Source organism: Drepanopeziza brunnea (genome assembly GCF_022702325.1).
Source record: "Drepanopeziza brunnea f. sp. 'multigermtubi' strain 214-2 chromosome Unknown ctg4, whole genome shotgun sequence".
Taxonomy (NCBI): domain Eukaryota; kingdom Fungi; phylum Ascomycota; class Leotiomycetes; order Helotiales; family Drepanopezizaceae; genus Drepanopeziza; species Drepanopeziza brunnea.
The window spans coordinates 672,048-694,847 of record NW_027094067.1 but is presented as its reverse complement, the minus strand read 5'-3'; the positions used below and the strand labels follow the sequence as shown (position 1 = coordinate 694,847).

Sequence of the window (22,800 nt, the reverse complement as noted above, 5' to 3'; positions counted from 1 at the left end):
GATAGGATAAAAAGCGCTTAGTTCGATTAATCGAAAACACGATATTGCGCTTTCGAAAAAGCGTTTTGCAAACACACCGGCTTTATCTAAAGGCTACGAACGCGAGCCTTTTTAGCTTTACGACGAAAGAGAACGATATTTGTATTATACGGATCGAGGCCGCTCGTAAAGCTATACGTATTCGATAGTTGTCGAAAGAAAACTCGACGCATAACACTATGAATTGCTTTTAAAAGGTTTATAATTATTCAGCTATTTAACGAGAAGTTTTCTTTAACGTAGTTTTTACTTTCGATTAAATAGTACTTTGTATATAATTCCTTTACTTAGCACGTCGCCGTACTTTATGAAAGGTCCTTAAGGTCCAAGCATTGCGTTTTAAATACCCGCCCGACGTTAATAAATACAATAACAACAACAACAACAACAACAACTAAAGTTGCAATCGTATAGAATTCAAGTGTAAGCGGCATTACTAAAAAAGTTTCTTGCATAAAGCAGCGAGTAGATTAAGCTAAGCGGCCCACTAAAAAAAAATAGGTTGAGGCATAGGAAAAATAACTCCGCAGTGGTCGAGGCATGGGAAATAATCGGCCGTAAGGGAAGGGCGCAGACGACAGCAGCTTTCGCTGCCGCACTCGGAAATTGCTTTCGAGGGCCGCCTTGTATGGAACTCGTTAGCTTAGCACGTCGCCGTACCCCATGGGAGGTCCCAGGGCGGCAGGCGAAGCCAGCATGCTACCCGCCCGACCTTAATAAATACAAGAACAACAATAACAACAACAACAATGCCTCCACACCCAAACCCGAATATTGCTCTACCCCGTACATAGGCTCGCCCATGTTTCCCTTATGCGCGTTCAGTGAAGTTAAATAGAAAAGCGGGAAATAATCGCTCGGAAAATAAGCTGTGTGAAACGACGGGTTTATTGCAAGATTGCTAAAAAAAGAAAAAAGAAGAAAAAAAAAAGAAGAAGAAAAGGTAACACTATTAAAGAATCGCGTATCTTTATAAACGCAGAATCAATTGATTATTCTACGATCTGACGCTGCGCAGGGCATTTCTTCTTCTTCTTATTCTTCTTCTTTTTCTTCTTTTTCTTCTTCTTTTTCTTCTCCTTCTCCTTCTCCTTCTTCTTCTTCTTCTTCTTAACATCATGGCGCAGTCCAGTCCGACCACGAGCCCAGAACCAGAGGCGCAGAACAAGAGTACGGACGGCGTTGCGTGATTGCGTTGTTGCGTTGTTGCTGGCTCTTTTTTCCAGCATATCCCCAGTCTCTCTTCCGCTTCTTCCGATTTTCTCTTCTCTTGGCTTTGTTTGATCTTACCTCGGCTCGAAGGGCGCGGTGTGTGATCGGCCAGCCATCGCGCTGCGGGAAGCTAATAGTAGGTACCGGTATTCAGAATAAGATACCGTACGGACAGGTTAGGGCCGACGATACCGGTAGATAGGTAGTACCGGTAGCTGGGCTCATTGTGCAGGCCGCATAAAAAGGACCATTTCATGGATTTCATTTTCATTATACACGGGGTAGAGCGGCAATTCAGTTGTGGGTATTGAGGCATGGGGAAAAAAGGCTTCAAAGCTACCCTGGTTGCCCCGTGACGTTCGATATATCCGACCGTGCCGTAAGTCCGTGTCGACACCGGTCAGCTTCCGGGTTCAATGAAATCACCAGACATCCGCGAGCAGATTACTCACCCCCTGCATACGTAGCGTGGAGAAACGTGATTGATCCGGCACATGCAGCGTGGAGAAACGTGATTGATCCGGCATATGCAGCGTGACTAAAGCGTGATCTTTCCTGCCCGTGCTCGAGGCAGGTGATGGATGACAGGTGCCACATCCCGCAGTCCTCCGGACATACATACGTCAGTCTGTCAGCAGGACTCGAGGTCCTTTAAGTACTATATTCCACGAACAGACGTGTCGCTAAAGCCAACGATATGATTCCGTCTATCTACAACCAGGGATGTCACCCTTCTCGCTTAAGGTACCGGTACCTTCTCGACATCTTCTTTACTTATCCGATAGCCTCTTCTCAACCTCAACCTCAACCTTTGACTCTGACTCAGCCTTTCCTTCCATCTTCCCATCCATCTTCCCATCAACCTTCTCATCCATTCCCTCCTCATGAACCTTCTCATCCCCTCCCTCCTTACGCAGCACAACCACCCTATCCTCCACGTATCCCAACCCCCACTTCGCACTAGCAGCTTCCAGGGCCTCCGCCAGCACCTCCTCGAGATCCCGCCGGAGTTCCTCGTGGAGCGAGAGCCCGTAGAAATCCTCCCGCTCTCCCACGGGGAGCTTGTCCAGCTCTCGCAGGATAGCGGCGTACGTGTCGTCGATCTCGCCCAGCTGGATACGGATCCTCTCGAGGGCCTGCGCCAGGTTGACCTCGACGTCGCCGAGTCTCTTCTTGACGTCTTGGCCGGCCTTCTCTAGCTGGTCGCAGAGGGCCTTCTGGTGCTCTTCTGGCGTCGGCATTTTTTCTTTCTTCTGTCTTCTGTCTTCTTTCTTTTTTTTTTTTTTTTTTTTTTCTGTGCCGAGTGCTTTGTTCTTGCTTCGATGCCTTCTGTGCTATCGTGTTTAGCTGTGTTCGAGAGAGAAAGAGAGAGAATCGATGAGGCTCTGCAAAGGACATGGAGAATGAAAGTCTTTCCAGACCGAGTATATATATATAATTCCGGAATACGGGTCAACTTGAATCACAGCAGCGTTACACGCACACGTCTATTTGCACGTACAATCAATCACCCACTCACGGACTCAGACACTCTCCCGCTCTAGTCCGCCGGAATCATCTATTATTCCACGTTTGATTCTCTCATAACGAGTCAATAGATTTGACACTTACTTGCTAACTGACTGCCTCACTTCCAACTCACCATTGGTAAAATGCATCTAAGCGAGGATAGTAGCTAGCTAGCCTTTTCTCCAACCACCCTCTTCCCTTCTGCAAACATGTCCAAACCCCCCATTTCTCTGCCGTCTCATCACTTACTCTTGTTCGAGACTGGCCGCATCAATCCACCCGCGCCCCTCCTCCCCGCCCTCGTTCCCCTCCAACAGGAAAGACAAGTACAGCTCTCGTCTCGACTTTTGCCGCCGCGCCACTCCCGTCCAGCTAGGTCAGGTCGCCAACAACGTAAAAGCAACAGAAAGAAAGTAGAAGCAACAGAAGAGTGACCGACCCAGGGATCGGATCGGATCGGATCGGATCGGATCTGCTACTCTACACTACTTACTTACTTACTTACTGTACGATATGATATGATATGATGTGGTGAATGCCCTTCCCGTGATCAGACGCGTGCGATGAGACGCGGTGTCTCGCTCTGAAGAGGGGCTCGCCAGCTCGGCGGTGGATGGGTTTCGCTGCTGGGTTGTTTGTTGATTTGTTTGTTTGTTTGTTGGTTTGTTGGTTTGTTGGTTTGTTGGTTTGTTTGTTGGTTTAGGTGGTGCTGATGGTTATGGTGATGACGGTGATGATTGATATCATAGTTAGGAAAGAGAGGCGGGGAAGGAGGGGGGAGAGAGAGAGAGAGAGAGAGAGAGAGAGAGAGAGAGAGAGAGAGAGAGAGAGAGAGAGAGAGAGAGAGAGAGAGAGAGAGAGAGAGAGAGAGAGAGATAGGTGGGAGATAGGTGGATGGACAGACTTCGTCAGACCAAACCGAGCAATCGAGCAATCAGCCTCCTTCCTTTCCTATCCTTTCCTTTCCTTGCCGTGCCCATACCTCAAGCGAGCGCAAAGGCAGTTCCGGGAATCAAGAGCGATGACCAGCTCACACTTCGTGCTTGGAGTGAGTGATTGAGTGAGTGGCTGGCTGGCTGGCTGGCTGGCTGCTCGTCAGGTCGTTGTCGTCGACGTCGACGTCGTCTAGAAAGTAATGGGCTGGCGCAAACTTTGAGGTAAGTACTGAGTTAGCCAAAGGGTTTTTGGAGAAGTATCGATTGCACTGTATCACTGCGCTGCATGTTTATCCATATAGATAGATGTGCTGCTGCCATATCATGTCATATATTCTTGTCTCTGTCGCCGCTCGCTGCTCACGTCACTGCCACTATCACTAACCACGGAAATCTTCAGCCCCCTCCTCCCTGCCCAGCCCAAAACTGCAAAAACAACGCACACGAGCAACAACGAGCGTGTTAAAGCCCCATCATCCGCTTCAGCATCAAAACCTCATGCTTCGTCACAAAAACCCCTTTGCTCTCCTGCCCTGTCCCGACGCCCTCTCCTTCATTCCCATCACCCTCGGCCCCAACTTCTAACGCATCCACCAAGTCCCTGACTTTGGCGCCCTCCCACTCCCCGCCTTGAGTAGTCCAAAACACCCGCTTGATCCCGACGGCGTGCATGGCGCTTACGCATCTGTAGCAGGGTCTCGAGGCGCGAATCTCTGGCCTAGGCTCAGCCTCAGGCTTGGGAATGGAGGATGACGAGGAAGGGGCAGCTGAGCGGGAACGGAAGGAGAGCTCGTCGTAGAGGGAGGATGGCTCGGATTTGGGGGGAGATGACAGCGGGGGAGGGTTGACGGATGGCCGAACTTTCGGTTTTAGGAGAGGCGTCTTGTTGGAGGCGCCGAGGCGGGCGACGTAGAGATCTGAGCCATTGAGACGCGAGTCTTTGGTGCGTGCTGCGAGGTTGGGTTTGGAGGTGGATTTGTTTTTCGTGACAAGGATCTGCTGGGGTCTAGGCGGGATAGAAACCTTTTTTGTAGGCTATGAAAGGTTAGCTTCATCACTAAGATGGTGTGGAAAGGATTTATACTCTAGACTTAGTTTTCTGCATGTTGATAAAATCATCGTCGGAGCTGCATAGCTGCTGGTCCGGTGTAGGTGTAGAGATGCTCTTCACAGTCTTCACTTTAGAAAATTTGGGTGGCCCTGATCCGTGTTTATGCGGATAGTAAGTCTTGTGATGATAGTGACCCTCGTACTGATGCCCATACTGATAGCTGTCCGACGACTTCTTGTTGGCTGATTTTTTGTTCACACTTTTCCACGTGTTCGCCGCCACGTTCTCGTTCCCCTTCACGTTCCGAGACCCGCTGCTCTCCTCCGTGTCGTTGGCCTTGTTGCCCTCGTACGGACCCACCTGGTTGAGATGAACCGGCTTCAAAAGGCGACTCTTGAAGAGAGGGCTTGCCAGCGAAGGAGTTACCAGTGCCGGCTGCGGCCTCTGCTTCCTCGCAGATGGCTTTCGCGTAGGCTTTGAGGCCTCGTGCTCGGGCTTTGCGTTTTTTAGAATCACCCGGTAACTTGAAGCACGGTTTTTGGAAGCACTTCGCGGAGCGGGCAGAGGTTTGAGAGGCCTGGATACCGGAAGACAGGGAGAGAGCACTGCGGATGGCCATCATCTCGCTGTGCATCGAGAGAGCCACATTGGCGTTGTGGCCGCAGCCCATGGACTCGAAGGGCGTAAAAGTACTCTCGTCCGGCTGATTTTGCAGCTTAGACTTACATTTCGGCTTCGAATTCAAACGCTGCTTCAACTCAGCGATAGCCAGGCCGTCCAGGCTCGAGCTTGGTAGAGCACCGCTCTTGAGAGCGCCACCGTCGAAACCCGGGCGGTAGCAGTTGAAGCCCTGGCCGATGACTTTGCCGCCTTTCACGATGATGGCACCGTGTCGATAATGCAGGGGCGAGAGGTCGGCCTGAGCCAGGCAGAGCGAGAGGAAGGAATCATATCTCGACATTTTGACGGATGGATAGTTGGTTTGCTATTGCTTGACGTTTGATAGTTTGAAACGTAATTTGAGAAGTTAGAAAGTTATGAGAAGCGGGGAGCTTGCTTGGAGCAACTTAGTTGGTTGTCTTTGGCTGTGCTGGTTTGCAGTGTTTGAGCTGGACGATTTCTGTGGTGGTAGTGGTGTTGCTGGTGGTGGTGTTGGTTATACGAATGCTTGCAGTCAGTATATACTTCGGTAACCAGACGCTAGTACATGTGGAGTTTAGCGAGCAGGGCACGACTGATTCACGACTCTTCCAGTTGGTATCACACAAATCTCCTGACTGCTTGACCTTTTCAGCGGATCTCACCTGTTCTCACAGCTGTTTTTCAGAAATCGTATCCAACCAAAGCACAGCCAACATTCCATTGCATATACGCCAGTTCTAACCGTCCAGAACTTTCAGGAGAATCCAGGAGAACGCCAGATTGTGCCAATCCCTATCCGACTGATCATAAATGCGCCAAGCATCGCCTATCGTGTCACCCATCAAAGCAAAGTCTTCCTCTCCTCGACCTACACAACCCCCTTGTCGATAATAGGAGCTTTTCTGTGCCCATCTGCAGTCTCTGATCCCCACCTGCTCTTCCACTCTAATTCCTTTGCCAGCGCCTCCTCGAGAGCCATACGACAATCGTCAGGGAGCTCAGCCTTAACGTCGTCCGAAATAGACGATAAGCCGTTGAAGCCAAGGTCATGAAAATCACCGTCTGGACCTGGAACGCCGAAATTAGATGCTGGAGTTTCGTAGACGGTGTCGACGATCATGAAGTTCTTGGAGTAGATGGGCTTCACGGGAGTGAAGAAATCCGTTTCTGCGCGATTCTCGCTATCGCCGTTTGTGAGCGGTGCGGTGGCTGTTTCCTCGTGATCGTCGATCTGCTCCCATCTGGCGTGAGTCGGCTGCATGATCTTGGGATAGTGCTTGACATTTGTATGTACGTCATAACTGCCTTTGAGTATTTGTCGACGGTTTACACCCAGAGAAGCGTTGAATTGGCTATCGAAAGTCAGCACATGAGATCTCGATTATAATTTTTTTTAAACCTACCTTGCTGCCAGGGCATGCTCCAGCATCCAATTCATGTCGTTGATCATGACTTTCCGCTTGACACCCCCCGGTGGCTTGCCTGCTTGTTGAGGAACAGTCGGGACACCGGAATGGTACACCGAACTTGCACCATGCCATGCCACGTATTGGTTCTTGTTGTACTCCTCGCCCGTCTTAATAAGATCGGTTGGATCAGCCAGCTCACCCTCGATCGCTCCCTCGGCCTTGCGCTTTGTAACTTCGTAATCGTCGGTAATGCGTTTACCGCCGACGACGATCTGCGCACCGAACTCGCGGAAGACGGACCGGGCAGTGACAATTCCAATCGCGCGACCCTTGTACGAATGAGGAATGAGCTCGCGGTCGATCAGATCGCGCTTCTCATCCTCATTGATGATGATCTTGTAGAGTCGCTTATGCTTGGTGAAGAAGAGATAACTGTCTCGGAAACCCACACATCTTGCCGGCTCGGTAGACAGCATGTAGAGACGTTGGCCTCTGCCGAGGATGGTGAACGTTCTGCATCTATATTCCCGTCCGCCTTGCAGGTTGCCCATCTTATCGACTTTCGCCTCGCCCTCTGCATCCTCCGGTAACATGACCTCGTCATCAACCACATCCATCATGTTCCCCTCCTTGTCAATCGGCTGTTGGGTGACGTGCGAAGGTCCGCCTCTGTTCTTTGCCCAGCGACCACCACCACGGTACCCACCCCGTCCCCGCCCTCTTCTCGGGGTATCTTCACGGGGGCTATCGGCGCCTGCAGAGTCCCAATCGGCAGGTCTGTTCTTGGGTGGTCTCCCTAATCTCTTCTTGCGGACGACGGGCTCTGGGACTGGCGTTGATGGTCGGTCCTCCTCTGGGTCCGACTCCGCCGCTGGGGAGCCCTCTGCTTCTTCGGCATTGTCGTCTTCCGGGTCTGGCGCATTGTCATCATCCGACTCAAAAGCATCCCGCATCTGATCGTCCTCGCCATCGTCGTATTGAGGGGTATTTTCTAGAGGCGCATAGTCGGTTAGTAACTGACTGACTGGCACGATCATGAATGCGCCGGAGGATCTGTAGCAAGGGAACGCACTCAATGCGGCAGCAGCATTTTTGGCCGCGGCTCTTCCAGGTCTTTTGCCCATCTTGCACGGCTCTTCGAGGTCCAATTACAGTGTTGGTGGTGAAAGTCCCGAAGCTGTTGGGAACTATGGGATTTCCCTGACCCTGGTCGACGCGACTGGATGAGGCTCTCAGCTTACTACCTACTTACTGTTGCAACCTGAGGCCAAGGGGGCTCGTGACTTAGCGATGATTAGTCAGCATAAGATCAAGGAAGTATTCAAGTCCCTCACTCTGTTATGTACCCGTTGGGCGTTCCAGCTCATGTTCACTACCTACTTACTTACAATCAATAGACCAACCTCGAAACGTGGTACATCTGGTCACCAGTCGTAATATCGGACCGCCGCCGTGTCACGGCACTTCGTATCTTGTTGGGGTTGCGAGGGTAGTGTCACGTCCGTAGTCGAGTCTTGGGTCAGCTCAGATCTACCGGCTATAGACAGCTAAGTACTTAGCTGAGATGAGGCGAGTGGTCCGCCATTGGGGGGCTTAGAGGTGAGAGGTGAGAGGTGAGAGCTGAGAGCTGAGAGCTGAGATGCAGGAAATACATGCACTACTTAGGTACTACTTAGGTACTTACACTGGACTTGTCGGTCAGCTTGGGTTGGTTACGGTTACGATGACCAGGACAGGTTTTCCCCGAGGCCGTCGGCTGCCTCGGCCATGGCTTGGGCTGTTGGATGAGGCTTGTCCGTCTTCATTACTCAACGAAGTGCAATCAATGCCTCTACCGGTAGTCCTTGATCTTGTTTTGGCCCATTAGTAAACAGTGGAACGGAGCGGAGCGGAGCGGATTTGGAGTGGAGAGACGAGATCTCTGAGCCAGACCGGGGTGGCATGGCATAGCATAGCATAGCATGGCGTGGTGAGGCGGATCGGGTAATGACGTCGGCAGTAATGTTGGAGTAATAAACTGACTGCGAAAGAAAGAAAACAAAGAGCAAAGAGCGAGACCAACTGGTACAGTAGTGAGTTTTCTTGTCTCCCTTTGTACTACTACCAGGTACTCCTACCGCTTTGCCCTTTGTGAGGAGGCCTGGCGAGGGATTGTACTGAAGCGAGGCATGTACAAAGATAGAGATATATATATATATATCTATATATTTATACTATACTTTGTACTCGCAAACTGCAAGCTTGCCGCGGATATGTATCTATCCATGTATGGAGGTACCTATACGTTCGGACATAATACCGGTACTCACTCACATCTCACACCGTCGGACCCGCTACCGGTATACGGACGTAATCAATCAGCTGCAGTGCAGCAACATAATATAAACAGATCAACTCCTTAATGATAAAGAAAAGCTGAACGCCCTCGCTTCCCTTCCCTCCACTGCACTATCCCTAGGTGAAAAGAAGAAAAGAAGAAAAGAAGAAAAGAAGAAAAGAAGAAAAGAAGAAAAGAAAAAGAAAAAAGAAAGAAGAAAAAGAAGAAGAAAAAGAAAAAGAAAGAAAGAAAGAGAGCAGAAACCCGCCTCTGACTTGTCCCTGCATCTATCCTCTCTCCCTCCTATTCGATTCGATTCGACGTCTACGAGTCATTGGGTTGTTGACAAATTCCGAGATTCGAATAGGTCTACGGAGCTGGGCTCACCTTCGCGCGGGCCGTTCGTTGCTCACTAGCGAGTGCTTCATACGCCCGCCCGCCTTCCGTATACCCTATCGGCAAGTACCTATCAAGCCTCCTCTCATCCCCATCTCAACCCCCACTACATACAACTCTTTTCACCGACCTCTTCATTCCTCTCCCTCTTCCTCGTCTTCTTTCTGGTACAACGACCAGCATACGCAAGTCCTCGCGCTGCCGACGACCACCGCCGACCGTCACGAATCAAGTCCGTCCGCCGTCGTTGATCCCATCGTCATAGGTTTGAAACGACCTTACGTAGCTAGGTACCTCCTCCTACTGTGGTCGCATCAGTCTACCGGTACACTCCACGACTCGACCTACCAACCTCGCATTCGACTCCTCTCCTCCTCCGACCTCCCCCGACCGAGCTGGCAACCCGCGCCCGCGGAGTCTGCTATGGCAGGGAACGAAATGGATCTGCTCAAGCAAGCAACACAGACGCTCATGTCTTCGAGGTACGATACTACACAAAGGCGAGGGGCAGGGCTTTCTTTGTTGTGGTCAAGGCCACGGTCAAGGCCACGGTTAAGGCTACGGTCAAGGCTACGGTCCAGGCCTCGAGCTGCCTACAATTGCTTGTCTGTCCATCTGTATGGGTCTTTCACGACAGGGTTGAACACTGCTACAATAGTTTTGTGCGGAGTCGCCACCGTGCGTGGGATGTTGGTGTTTTTGGCTCTGCAGACGCACCCATAGCGAGGTTTTCTGCTCTCCCACATGTCTAACTTCACTTCACGTTGGGGGATGGGGGGGTGGGAGGGGGGGGAAGAGGGTGGCGGGAATCCCTGGTGAAGGGTCCCACGCAGCACCACGCGCATCACTGGCTGGCTTATCGATGCCATGCCATGCAGTGCCATGCCATGCGGCGACTGGTGACTGGCGCTTGCTTCTAGAAGTGCCCGGAAAGAGGCGATCTTGGTCTTTTTCTTCGCGTCTGAAGAAAGAATACTTTCCACTCCTACATTTCACCCAGCAGTGTCTGCACCTCGAGTCTGATTCTATTTGTTCTCATTCCTAGCAGCTCAAACATTACACCACTTCCCTCCCCCATGTTTTCTGGCCGTTGCACCTTCGAATATGGCACAAACTCTTACTGACATGCTTCACAACAGAGAGGATGACGCCAACAATGGCTTCGATTCCGATACTCCCCGCTCCGGTGTCGCGACTCCCCAACCCGATCCCTCGGACAAGCGGTTGCCGGGAATTATACACAGTTACTTTGGACAGGTTGGTACAGGTTCTTTTACGAGTCCAAACTCCGGTCTGCCTGAATCTCTTGACTTGGGGGGCAAGGCGGGAAGCAGTCCTCCTTCTTCCCACCCGGTAGAAAGAGGGGCTCCCGACTTCTTGTCATCAGCGACTCCAGAATCCTGCCATGAGACTGCGAGTGCCTGCCCCCAATCAGATTCAGAAACCCTACCGCTCCCCCACAATGAGCGGTCAGGGTCTCTGGCACTAGAACCTCCCCGATCAGCCCTGCACTCATACCCGACACCACCCGTTTCTCAATCACCTTCACTGCACAAGTTGAAGTTGAGCGATGCTAGCTCAGAGGACGAGGAAAGATTCACAGCAAGGAAGCCAGCTAGCTTCTCTCACCACAAGAGTCTATCGGATTCCCTTCCGGAAGGCGCTCGTCGAGCTTCTTTGATGAATCCGCTCTCGAGTGTGGTGACGACTTCCAATGTTCATGCTACACATTTTTCGAACCCCACCGATCGCAATCCCGCCACCTCACTAGATACCTTCTCACACTCCCGCTTGAACCCTGAATTTCACGAGTCTCCATCTTATGATCGGCTCAAGAAGCTAACTGATGACGTTCCGCATACAAAGAGCATTCCTCCCTCTCCAACTCGTGCGCTTTCCAACCAGACCGTCAAGTCGGATGTTAGCGGTGGATCAGACCCGGCGAATGGACACCATCCGAAAGAAGTCACACCGGCTACGTCTGTGTCGTCGGGATCACCCGGAGTACAAGCTCCAGCACCAAAGGGGAAGCTTACCGTCAAGATCACCGAAGCTCGGGGATTGAGAAAGAGCAGAGATCCGTATGTTGTAGCTGTCTTCCAGAGAAATGAGCTTGTCTCCAAGGGCCCCATTCGTCAGCAAGACGACGAAGACGAAGATGCCACGAGTAGCCCCATGGGCGGAATCCCTATCTCTCGCACGGGTAGCGATTCCGGTCGACCAATGGCAATCCCCATGAAGAGCAGACAAAGCAGCAACACCAGCACTACCGAGTACCACGACTTCAAGAGCAAGGTCCGGAGATCAATGACCAACCCCAAATGGGATACCGAGGCTGTCTTGTAAGGTTCCCCATCTTGAAGCATCGTCGCAAAACCACTAATGTCATTCAGTGATGTCGTTGGATCAGACTCGCGCATCAATCTCACTATCTATGAGAGAAGCAGTGCTGCAGAGGAGTTCCTGGGCCACGTTGATCTGGAAGCGAGTCTAACCGAGGGCGATAACTCGCCGATTCAAGGTTGGTTCCCACTTCGAGGCCGAAACGACACCGATTCCGGTCTCCCAGGAGAGATATACGTTGAAGTCACGTTTCAACGAACAGAGAAGAAACACTACGGGCCGGAGGATTTCCAAATCCTGAAGCTAATCGGAAAGGGGACTTTTGGTCAAGTTTACCAAGTCCGAAAGAAAGACACGAAGAGAATTTACGCCATGAAGGTTCTCCAGAAGAAGGTCATTGTTCAGAAGAAGGAGGTCGCCCACACAGTGGGAGAGCGAAACATACTTGTCAGAACTGCCATGGCCGATTCCCCGTTCATCGTCGGTCTCAAGTTCTCGTTCCAGACACCGACAGATCTTTACTTGGTCACAGATTACATGTCGGGTGGCGAGCTGTTCTGGCATCTGCAGAAGGAAGGACGATTTGACGAGAAGCGAGCAAAGTTCTATATAGCTGAGCTTATCATGGCCCTTCAACACCTCCACATGCACGACATTGTCTACCGGGATTTGAAGCCAGAGAATATTCTGCTGGATGCCAACGGCCATATCGCTCTTTGCGATTTTGGCTTGTCGAAGGCCAACCTGACCAAAAACGCTACGACCAACACATTCTGCGGTACGACCGAGTACCTAGCTCCCGAAGTCCTGTTGGACGAAGCCGGATATACCAAGATGGTCGACTTCTGGTCTCTTGGAGTTCTAGTATTCGAAATGTGCTGCGGTTGGAGCCCCTTCTACGCCGAGGATACTCAGCAAATGTACAAGAACATTGCCTTTGGTAAGGTTCGATTCCCCAGGGAAACTCTCACCGTCGAGGGTCGAAACTTCGTCAAGGGCCTTTTAAATCGAAACCCCAAGCACCGCCTAGGAGCAACGGACGATGCTGAGGAGCTCAAGAGGCACCCTTTCTTTGCTGATATCGATTGGGTTGCTCTAACCAAGAAGTTGATTACGCCTCCTTTTAAGCCAAAGCTCAAGTCGGAGACAGATACCTCCAATTTTGACCCTGAGTTCACCAATGCTCTCAATGGTGCTTCCTCTCTCAACGCTCGTGCTGCCGCTCTAGCGGCTGGCGTCGCCACTTCTACTCCTCTGTCTCCCGGAATGCAAGCAAACTTCAAAGGCTTTACTTTTGTTGACGAAAGTTCAATAGAAGAGCATATGCAAGCTAGAGGCGCCAAGTACCAATTTGACGACATGGACGAAGACGAGAAGCAAGAGCAAGAGGACCCCTTCGGCAGCGACCGTCGTGGCTCTCGGATGAGCGGTATCGTCAAGACCAATACTAATGAGGACAGTAGTATGTTCAACGGTGGACATTTCGACATGTAAATGGGTGTTCGACGTCACCTACCTGCCTCCCATGTTCCTGATGGATTCGCTTGGGTTTTCACGAGTTCCTTTACACGACATACCAACGCATTAGGTCGGAGTTTCTTTGGCATTTGGGCGGAGTCCAGGGTGGATGCTTCAATGGAGGCGAGATCGCTTTCGGCTTTGATCGCGGCATACGAGATTTGGCCATCAACGGGATTCGCTCGCGGTGCTGAAATGAGTCTGTCTGCATTGCCTCCTCTTTGATATGTGGATACGAGACGACGATATACTTTGCGATTGTGCCTTTACAATAATGCGGTACATGCCCGCACAGCGAGTCTTTTTTTGGGCGGTTTGCAAGTTCGAATTTCAACAGCCCTAGTAGAGGAAACTATCTCAGGGCTCAGGCACTGTGTCTTCGACTTGCCTTCCTGTCTCCGGAGGAAATTGCGGTGGTATATAGCACCTGGCTCGGAGACGTGCCTACTGGCTGTATAGGTTACGGACTCGACGAGCATGGCTGAACGGTATTGGATGAGTGGAAGAGCGATGCATCGATACGAGGCGGGTGCGCCTCCCTCCCTTCCTTTTCGGGGTAGGAGATCTGCCATAATCCGTAGTTTGTTTCGCGAAGTAAATAGCATGATAATGTAATCATGACGGATAGTCTCACAGGTGACAATTGTATGTGTGTATGTGTGTACCGGTATGTGTATGCATGTGTGAGTGCCTTGCTTACTGTGCTTTATTCAGGGCGTAGGTACCGGTATGTCTATCACGGCACGTGTACGGCTGAGTAATATGTCTCATCCACCCATCTGGTCAGCTTACGGATGATTATCAATGATCACCCATCAGTCATCCCTCCCTACCGCGGCACGCCTGGTGATCAGGATCCGGGGCAGTAAGTCAGAACGTGGCAGCGTGTGAGCGTGGGAGCGTGGGAGCGTGGGAGCGTGGGAGCGTGGGAGCGTGGGAGGAAATCTCGGTGTCGGCTCCTGCAGCTCTCTTTCTCTGTGTGTATGTGTGTGCGTATGTGTGTGTGTTTGTTTGAACGGGGGAGATCTTCATCAGATAGATAGATAGATGGCATACCTATCATGGCATTTGCTTCAAAGATGCCGACAACCTCAACTAAAAAAAAAAACCGTAAGAAAGATTGATTGATTGATTCATTGGGGATTCGTAAATATATATATATATATATTTTCCCAGCCTCTGCTTGGTCGAGACTCGATAGATAGGATAGGATAGGATGAGAGAAGATAAGATGGGATAGATAGCCCTCTCTATGGGAACATGGAAGAGAGGCAGAAGCTATCTAGCGAGGTAGCTGCTTCTATCTCTCCTTGGATAGCTCGTTGGTTCGTTGGTCATTTACGTTACCTGCCTGTACTGGCTTTGCGGTCGTCGCATGGTGTTTTCTTTTTTTTCCTTGATCCTTTGGAGTGAGTATAGCCCATAGGCAGCAAGCAAGTAACAGCAATAGCAAGTAAGCAGCAAGCAAGCAGTAACGTGCAAGAAGTACCTAAGTAGGAAGCAAGCAAGCAGCAGGCAAGAAGTAAGTAGTAAGTAGCAAGCAAGCAGTAACAAGCAGTGTAAGACTTCGTAAACCAAAAGAATACGATACGATGATAGATACCTACGGTATCAAGTGATTAACCCCATTCACCCATTCCGGCTGCGCGAAGACCCGAGACGCCATTGCACATGTCCGCTCCCTTTTTTTTTTTTTTTTTTTTTTTTTTTCTTTTTTTTTTTTTCAATCAAAAGGGATGGAGTTCTGCACCCGCTCCTGCCCGAGAGGAACAAAAGAGATCTTCTTCTACTTAGTAGCTATACCGAAAACAGACAAGCCTTCGATCACGGATCGTTACACGTAGGTACGAGAGAGGCAAGCCCCCCTTCCCCCCCCCTTCCCCCCAAAAAAGGTGGATCCTCATCAGTGTACCTACCGTAGGGGTTAGCACGCCGGCTTTTCAAACCTGGTCACGCTCGTGAAGCAAGGAAGCGTGAGCGGGTATTGATAGGCGCCGGAGACATCGGTTCGAGCGCCGGATGAGGAAGATTGGTGGTTTTTGTTTCTGGAGATATATATATTTACATATATATATGTTTTCTTGGTGGATATTGATCATTCTCCTTTCTTAAAAAAAAAAAAAAAAAAAACGTGTTATGAATTGTAGCTGGCTAGCTAGTGTGGTAGCCACATAGGTAGGTAGAGGTAGGTACGATGAGCTAGCTAGCTGCCTGTTTCTATCCACACACCCACACATACATATAATACACAAACGAGCGTTTCAAGCCTCTGACTTGGGAATCACTTCCTTGTATGTAGGAGGTACCTAGGTAGGTAGGTAGGTAGGTAGGTAGGTAGGTATGAATCCCACCGGTCCAATCCAACTTGTCTGTTTACATTCATCGTATACGTTGGCAAAGATCTACTGAGCTTGAACACCAACACCCGAGCGTCTCCCGACTGGATATAATCTTGTCTCTCTCTCTCTCTGTCTGTCTCTCCGGTAACCACGTCAATTCACGGATTCCAGCCGGCGTCGCAACGGATGGTACGTGGAAGGTTTGAGGAAGTTGAATGTGAGATAGATAGAGATCGAGATGTAACCCTGGAGAGAACGAGGGGCGCTTAAGCATTTAAGGACATTCGTAAGTAGGAGAGAAGCGAAAGAGGAAGAATCGGCTCGATCTTCGTCGCCAGGGGGTGGGGGTTATGCCGCCGTTGCTCTTTTTTTCTTTCTGTTTTCAATCTGATAGCAAGGGAGAGAGGAATCAAATATGGAATCATCCAAGGTCTCAGCAGAAGAAACAAATAGGACCTGCTTTCAGCCGCCCGAGCAGTAGCCCGCTACAGCCTGGTAGAGACCTGAGGACACTGTCGTCGTCATCCAACGGCCACTCGTTTACGGGTGTGGTACAGTTGTAGTCTAGCAATCTTCTCTTGTTGATCTCGACGTCAAGACAGAGGAATATGAGGACAGACTGGCTCACAGAATAGTGACTCCGTAGCACGTCATTCGCTCTTATCTGAAATACTGATCCATAACTGAATTCGAAAACCCCTCTGAATGTGGCACTGGGGTCCTTTTCTGCTTTCTCTTGTTGGACTCCAAGACAGCGTTCCCGGGGGAATACACCTACTGCTACTCGAAATGCTCCTCCGTCGCTACCAAGTTATGATCCAGTAAGCCGGGAGTCTGATTCATTTCTGAGAGGGTTGTAATCAGGCTACTGTCCGGGAACACGCGCTTTCTCCACCTTCGCGGTATTGGAGATGTAAGAAAATCTTTGAAACCCCCGACAAAAAATTGGGTTCCAAGATTTGTTTCGATAGTCGGAGAGAATTCAGCCCCGAACATAATGGATCTTCAACATGCTTCCCGCCCAAAGGCCATCAAATCAATACTGTTCAGACCACCGGCAACACGTATACATGATATGGGCAAGGCAAATCTTGAAGAAAGGGCGAAGCAAGGCGGGAAGCAAGGCAGGAGGAGCCTCCCGGTACATGGTTCCTGTCGAGAAGGAGTACAATAGAGCGACTGCCTGTTCCAAGTTGGGGATGTAGCAGAAAATTGAATGCGGGTAGAAAAGATTGATATAGATGCCGTGGACCTTGACTGCTGGTTCGGCTTAAGAGCAGTGTCTGATTTGACCACACCCTGTGGTTTGCGAACTGGACGCTTCGAGCTGTATAGTGGAATGTGCCATTTTCCTATCATCATCACAAACAAGTTGTGTAGACGAACGACTTCAATGCCTCGGAACTCCGGCACTAGCCGTGAATGCTGCCTGCCCTTCAAAGGGTGCTCCCCTCTTTCACAATAGAACTCGGAGCTGGCACACGAGGCCCTCACTGTACAGATTCCCAATCTTCTCCCTAGTTATGCTACACGCTGGATCCAAATTATCCATCTTCGGCACCTCCTCTCCACCCCGCAACCATCAATCAAGACCCATCTAGTGGTGAGCCTCCTCCTCCTCAGGCTCTTGCTCAAACCAATCGGTCTCAATCTCAGCAGCACCACCCTCAGCTTGGCCCTCAATTTCCACAGTCTGCGACTCGTACGCCTTCAACTCATTCGCGATGTTCACTTCCTCGGGGGAGGAAGGGAGGGCGGGCGCCTTGAACTTGTGGACCGAGCCTTCGGCGTCGGAGGCCTTGACGGCTGGGGTCTTGTAGGCCTTGAGCTCGCGGATGTACATTTCCGAAATGACATCCGCTGTGACGGGAGAATGTTAGCTGGGAGCTCAGGCGGGGCGGACCGGGGATTCGCAGATTTGCTGATCATGATGCGGTTTCAGGAGGAGAATCGCAGCTCCTGAGGATGAGAGTATTACGAACCATGGCGGACGGCAGTTGGAGTGATGAAGGTACGCCTGGAGGTAGCTTGCTGTCTCGCGACACGGGCGATGGAGGAGCGCTGCAATTGTTAGCTCAGCTGTCTCTCGAGCTGGAGATGGTCCGTACCGAAGCGCGAAGAGTTTGTGTGAACATGATGACGGGCGTGGTGTTGTCAATTGGCTTGAAGGAAAGGGAAAGAGGAGGGTCTGGAAAATGTGATCCTGTCGGAAAGCGAGGTTGAGAGGAATGGCCAACTCGAAAAGGAAAAGTGGGCCTTTGAATCAGCCTCACCCACATCACCTCCGGAGCTTGGGAGAGTCGCCTGAGATTCGTTTTAAAGTCTCTCCATGGTTTTCGACCATGGAGGTACCAATGAATTCAGTATATCATTAATGATATTTGTCTCACTTGTATCATGGGAAGCAGTGAGAGGTTTGACAGAGGTGATTGATTACTCAGAGTGACTTTCACTTTCATTGCATCAAGTCCGAAAGTCATGCTACGAAAAAAAAAGCCGACCACGATCTGTTTATGATTACAAGGCCCTTCCCCTATGCAGCCACGCCGTGCCCAACTCCCCTCGTACAAGCAAAACCGACCACCAGCCGCTTAGGCGTAGAAGTTGACAGTATCTGTGACCAGTTAGCAAGTCATTCGAAATTCGTAGACCTAGACCAAGCTTACCCTTCTTCTTCGCTTGGACCTCTGCAATCGCATCCACGTAGTGTTCGTGGCTGATCTTGTTCTTCCCCATCCGCAATGCAATCATGCCAGCCTCCACGCAGACAGCCTTCAACTGAGCACCACCAAACTCATCGGTACTTCGTGCCAACTCGGGCCAGTTGACTCCACCATCGACCGTCATCTTTCTGCTGTGAATCTTGAGAATTTGTGCGCGAGCTTCCTCGTTGGGCAGTGGGAACTCAATCTTTCTGTCGAGACGTCCGGAACGAAGCAAAGCAGGATCAAGAACATCAACTCTGTTGGTGGCTGCGAGAACCTTGATGCGATCATCGGAAGCAAAGCCATCGAGTTGATTCAGGAGTTCCAACATGGTTCTCTGGACTTCTCTATCTCCGCTCTTCTCACTGTCGAATCGCTTGGTACCTACAGCATCCAACTCATCGATGAAGATAATCGCCGGTGCCTTCTCCTTTGCAAGTGCGAAGCAATCCCGCACTAGCTTTGCCCCATCGCCAATGAACATCTGTACGAGTTGTGGACCGGCAAGCTTGAGGAAGGTGGCGTCGGTTTGAGCAGCGCAAGCTCGGGCAAGGAGGGTCTTGCCAGTACCTGGAGGGCCATACATCAGAGCGCCTAGTAGAAATTAGTACGAAATCCAGGCCACATGGACTTCACGCATACCCTTCGGGGCCTTGATGCCAATCTTCTTGAATCTCTCAGCCTCCTTCATCGGCCAGACAATAGCCTCCACCAGTTCCTCAATCTGCTTGTCCAGACCTCCTACATCCGTGTACTTCTCAGTTGGCTTCTCATCAACTTCCATGGCCTTGACCCTGCTGTCATACTCGGCAGGTAACGTATCCAGGACCAGGTATGAATCCTTGTTTACACCAATCAGATCTCCTGGCTTCAGCTGTTCTGGATCAACGAGACCGATGAGCGGGAGGAATATCGTTTGACGGGTAGAGGTCTTGATGACAGCGGACTTGCCGACCCGAGTGGCATCGAGGTCAACATTGGAGCCGTCTTCTTGGGTTTCTGGCTCGAGGTCAAGGAGTTCTACCACGTTGCCAACAAGATATGGTAATTGCCTGGTATCAGATTAGATTCCGCGCTCTGCAGCTTTGTTCACCCAGCGTACCTGTTATTCTCGATCTTGTCCAGGTTGTCCTTAATCTTCTCGCCCATCGTAGCCTTCTCGTGTGATAAACGCTGGAACTCGCTCTTCATGATCCGGGAATCGTTCTCCAACAGCCGTCTTCGCGTCATAATATTCTGGGTATCCAGGCTGTAGATTTCTTCATCTATGGGGTCCTCTTCCTTCTCCTTCTGTGCATCGTCCTTCATCTCAGTGTCGACATTTTGATCTGTCGGCTTCTTGTCCTTGTCGCCATCCTTCTTGTCCTCCTTCTGCTCCCGCTCGAGCTCATCGAGATCCTCTAACGTTGACATTGTTGAGTATGGAGTATTAGATAGCGGCGAAGAGAGTAGAGGAGATTGGCAGAGTAGAGGAGTGACTCGTTTGTCAGGTTATCGGTTGGTTGGTCGGTTGAGACTTGAGCTGCGAGGTATGGTGAATCAGCTTAGCTAGCTCAGCTTAACTTCAGGCATTTGCTGCTTCCGCGTCCACTCAAGAACACAGTCACGTGTTAGCTAGCACCAGAATAAGAAGCCTTGGCGTTGCGGGTCAATATCTCCTCCGCTCAGCCTCACCTTCGGGCGACTCCGTTGCAACTCACCCTCGCTCGTCCCCCAGAAGCTGAAACGTCGACCTGTCGCCTCAACAACAAAGTTGCCGGTCATCTTTCCACCGCGATAGTACACTGACAGCTTCTACGACATTCTGAATCTTTCCCAGACGCCTTCACTGGTCCTGCTTCTGAGAAATTCGTCATCCTCGGCGCAGCAGCTCTTTCGAGACCCAAGTATTCATGCGCGCAACCCTACCTACCTACCTACCATACTTCACAGGACACCCATCCTCCGCGCTCCAGCGACCAGATCTCAACAATCCGTCGAACCTTCCGCATAAGGTCAAGTCGCATCTCGCGCACCCGAGTCTCTGTTTCCAGGTCAAGGCCTCTCTGCCAACCTGACTCACGGGGCGTCGAATCTTCGACGACCAATAGAGCCTCTCCCGTAGTTCCATTCAATACCGCCAAAACGCATTCCCCACTCTTTGTCAAGCTTTCGACCCAGATCCTGTGCAGAAAACCTACCAAAGACGCCAGAGCTCGGCTTGTCACATCGCGCAAGAGAAAGGAGGTCCGTCGCAAGCGCAGCAAGCGCCCGGTATTCAACAAGTTCGATAACATCTATCGGCCCAAGAAGTACACACCAAAGATGATGGCCTCACCCTCAGCCGTCGAGATGGCCTCCGCTGATTGGAGCGAGAACCTGAACTTGACTATGATCTGCAAGGACTGCAAGGAGGTTCCGCCCAATCTCGTGGAGGAGTTCTCTTCTGGCGATATGGTCTGCGGCTCTTGCGGCCTGGTCCTCGGCGATCGTATCGTTGATACTCGCTCTGAATGGCGTACCTTTGCCAATGATGACCAAGGCAACGATGACCCATCTCGTGTCGGCGATGGCGCAAACCCTCTCCTGAACGGATCCCAACTCACTACTTCAATTTCCTTCCAAGATGGTAACTCTCGCAGTCGTGACCTCATGCGTACTCAGAACAAATCTTCCAACGACAAGTCTACCAAGAGTCTGCTCGCAGCATACAAGGAGATCGGTGCTCACTGCGACGCCGTTAACCTCTCCAAGTCTGTCTCCGACTGTGCCAAGTTATTGTTCAAGAAGGTCGAGGACGCAAAGGCTTTCAAGGGCAAGTCCCAAGAAGCAATCATCGCCGGATGTATCTTCATTGCCTGCCGCCAGTGCGCAGTTCCCCGTACCTTCCGAGAGATATACGCCTTGACAAAGGTTTCCAAGAAGGACATCGGTCGAACATTCAAGGCTCTTGAGAAGTTCTTCGCTCAGAACAATGGTGGGGCTCAGAAGGTTGTTGCTGGTAAGTTGGTTGCGATTGCCGCGACCATATCTTTTTGTATTAACAGTGCACCTAAGGCGTGTCAGCCGAAGATCCATACCAGGCCACTACCTCGACCAATGCTCAAGATCTTTGCGTCCGTTATTGCAGTCAGCTCGGACTCCCAGGCATGAAATTTGTCAGAGTCTCTCAAGGCCTTGCAGAGAAGATGTCTACCGTCGGTGATCTCGCCGGTCGTTCCCCTCTCTCCATCGCTGCCGCCTGCATCTTCATGGCCTCCGCTCTTCTCGGCAATCCGAAGACCCCGAAAGAGATTTCACAGATTGCTGGTGTTAGCGACGGCACGATCCGCACTGCATACAAATACCTGTATCAGGAGCGAGAGAGATTAATCGAGCCAGCCTGGATTGACCCGAATGGTAAAATAAACGGGAAGATGGACTTGCTTCCTTCAAATTGAACGGGTCAGCTCATCCGAAATCGGACTGATGGCTATGATGCTACGCTACGTGGTTCTCCCAGTTCTGCGAGGTCTGCTTACGTCTTGGAATGGTCGCTACTTTCATGAAAATCACTCGGGTTGTAGTATCCGATCTGAACGAGCATGGGTTCTTACGTTTTTTAATTGCGTTGATTTGTTACGGAACGAGAAGAACCCTCAGAACTTGACTGGAGGACTAATGGAGCAGGTGACATTGAGATGTCCAGTGGAAGAAAAGCCGTTCACTCGATGGCAAGCGTCTTGCTTGCGATAGCGATTGACAAATCCAATCATTTTACATTCAGCTGTTTGATGGCCGTGAATAACCTCGAGTTCTACATGTCCTGGTATAGTTCTCGGTATGTCAGAGTTCGTGCACCGTTTCCTTGAAATTATCTGCTTCCAAGAGCAGCCAGTCACCAACCAGTGCGACTCAAGTCTTGCTTTTCTTACGCCGCTTGGTCTCTCTCTGATCATCACCATTTCTTTCCGGGTCTTCTCATCCTCCAATTCTTGCTTCTCCCCTTCTCCACCCTCCTCAACTTCCTCCCTCGACCTCTTCCTCGCGGCCATAATCGCCTTTCCTAATAAATTCAGTCCCCAATCCGTCTTTCTCTTTCCAGCATTCTTCTCTCCAAACCCAACCCCTCAGATCCTGTCCCTCGGACTCGCCTCCACAATCTGGCTCCCCTCAGTCCCCTCTAACATTCTTCTCATACCCACCTCTTTTCCCTTCAGCTCCCCCTCATCCCTCCCAATCTTGAACTTCCAATAGCTCGCCTCCTCCACAATTCGCTCCCGGTTCTGTTTCCACACATCATCATCAAATTTTGCTCCTTGCCGGCCCAGGGCTTTCTGTTCTTTTGGCGATTTTGAGGCTAGGATTTGCGATGCGACAATAGTGTCGGTAAACAGGAGGGCTTTTTGGTGCATCATGTACTGCTC

At 50.8% G+C, this 22,800-nt stretch overlaps 8 protein-coding genes across 8 annotated transcripts; 2 read left to right on the top strand and 6 right to left on the bottom strand.

The window, feature by feature from the left end:
* Nucleotides 1–2,021: 2,021 nt before the first annotated feature.
* On the bottom strand, nt 2,022–2,492 carry L3040_003081 (uncharacterized protein; the record flags this gene model as incomplete). Its single annotated transcript, XM_007297319.1, has 1 exon — nt 2,022–2,492. The coding sequence occupies one exon, from the start codon at nt 2,490–2,492 to the stop codon at nt 2,022–2,024; it is 471 nt and encodes a 156-aa protein (XP_007297381.1).
* A 1,665-nt stretch (nt 2,493–4,157) lies between these two features.
* L3040_003080 (uncharacterized protein) lies at nt 4,158–5,707 on the bottom strand (the record flags this gene model as incomplete). Its single annotated transcript, XM_066154326.1, has 3 exons — nt 4,158–4,730; nt 4,780–5,059; nt 5,103–5,707. 3 exons carry the CDS (start codon nt 5,705–5,707, stop codon nt 4,158–4,160), a joined length of 1,458 nt encoding a protein of 485 aa, XP_066012299.1.
* Nucleotides 5,708–6,256: 549 nt separating this feature from the next.
* Nucleotides 6,257–7,921, bottom strand: L3040_003079 (uncharacterized protein; the record flags this gene model as incomplete). The annotated part of the gene is made up of 3 exons (XM_066154325.1): nt 6,257–6,740; nt 6,792–7,788; nt 7,870–7,921. 3 exons carry the CDS (start codon nt 7,919–7,921, stop codon nt 6,257–6,259), a joined length of 1,533 nt encoding a protein of 510 aa, XP_066012298.1.
* Nucleotides 7,922–9,933: 2,012 nt separating this feature from the next.
* Nucleotides 9,934–13,347, top strand: L3040_003078 (uncharacterized protein; the record flags this gene model as incomplete). The annotated part of the gene is made up of 4 exons (XM_007297322.2): nt 9,934–9,992; nt 10,650–10,767; nt 11,377–11,852; nt 11,904–13,347. 4 exons carry the CDS (start codon nt 9,934–9,936, stop codon nt 13,345–13,347), a joined length of 2,097 nt encoding a protein of 698 aa, XP_007297384.2.
* A 3,960-nt stretch (nt 13,348–17,307) lies between these two features.
* Nucleotides 17,308–17,845, bottom strand: L3040_003077 (uncharacterized protein; the record flags this gene model as incomplete). Its single annotated transcript, XM_007297323.2, has 3 exons — nt 17,308–17,570; nt 17,693–17,771; nt 17,819–17,845. 3 exons carry the CDS (start codon nt 17,843–17,845, stop codon nt 17,308–17,310), a joined length of 369 nt encoding a protein of 122 aa, XP_007297385.2.
* A 456-nt stretch (nt 17,846–18,301) lies between these two features.
* Nucleotides 18,302–19,828, bottom strand: L3040_003076 (uncharacterized protein; the record flags this gene model as incomplete). Its single annotated transcript, XM_007297324.2, has 4 exons — nt 18,302–18,324; nt 18,377–19,009; nt 19,058–19,467; nt 19,518–19,828. The coding sequence occupies 4 exons, from the start codon at nt 19,826–19,828 to the stop codon at nt 18,302–18,304; spliced, it is 1,377 nt and encodes a 458-aa protein (XP_007297386.1).
* An 891-nt stretch (nt 19,829–20,719) lies between these two features.
* L3040_003075 (uncharacterized protein) lies at nt 20,720–21,834 on the top strand (the record flags this gene model as incomplete). The annotated part of the gene is made up of 2 exons (XM_007297325.1): nt 20,720–21,395; nt 21,452–21,834. The coding sequence occupies 2 exons, from the start codon at nt 20,720–20,722 to the stop codon at nt 21,832–21,834; spliced, it is 1,059 nt and encodes a 352-aa protein (XP_007297387.1).
* Nucleotides 21,835–22,503: 669 nt separating this feature from the next.
* Nucleotides 22,504–22,788, bottom strand: L3040_003074 (uncharacterized protein; the record flags this gene model as incomplete). Its single annotated transcript, XM_007297326.2, has 1 exon — nt 22,504–22,788. The coding sequence occupies one exon, from the start codon at nt 22,786–22,788 to the stop codon at nt 22,504–22,506; it is 285 nt and encodes a 94-aa protein (XP_007297388.2).
* Between the last annotated feature and the right edge of the window lie 12 nt (nt 22,789–22,800).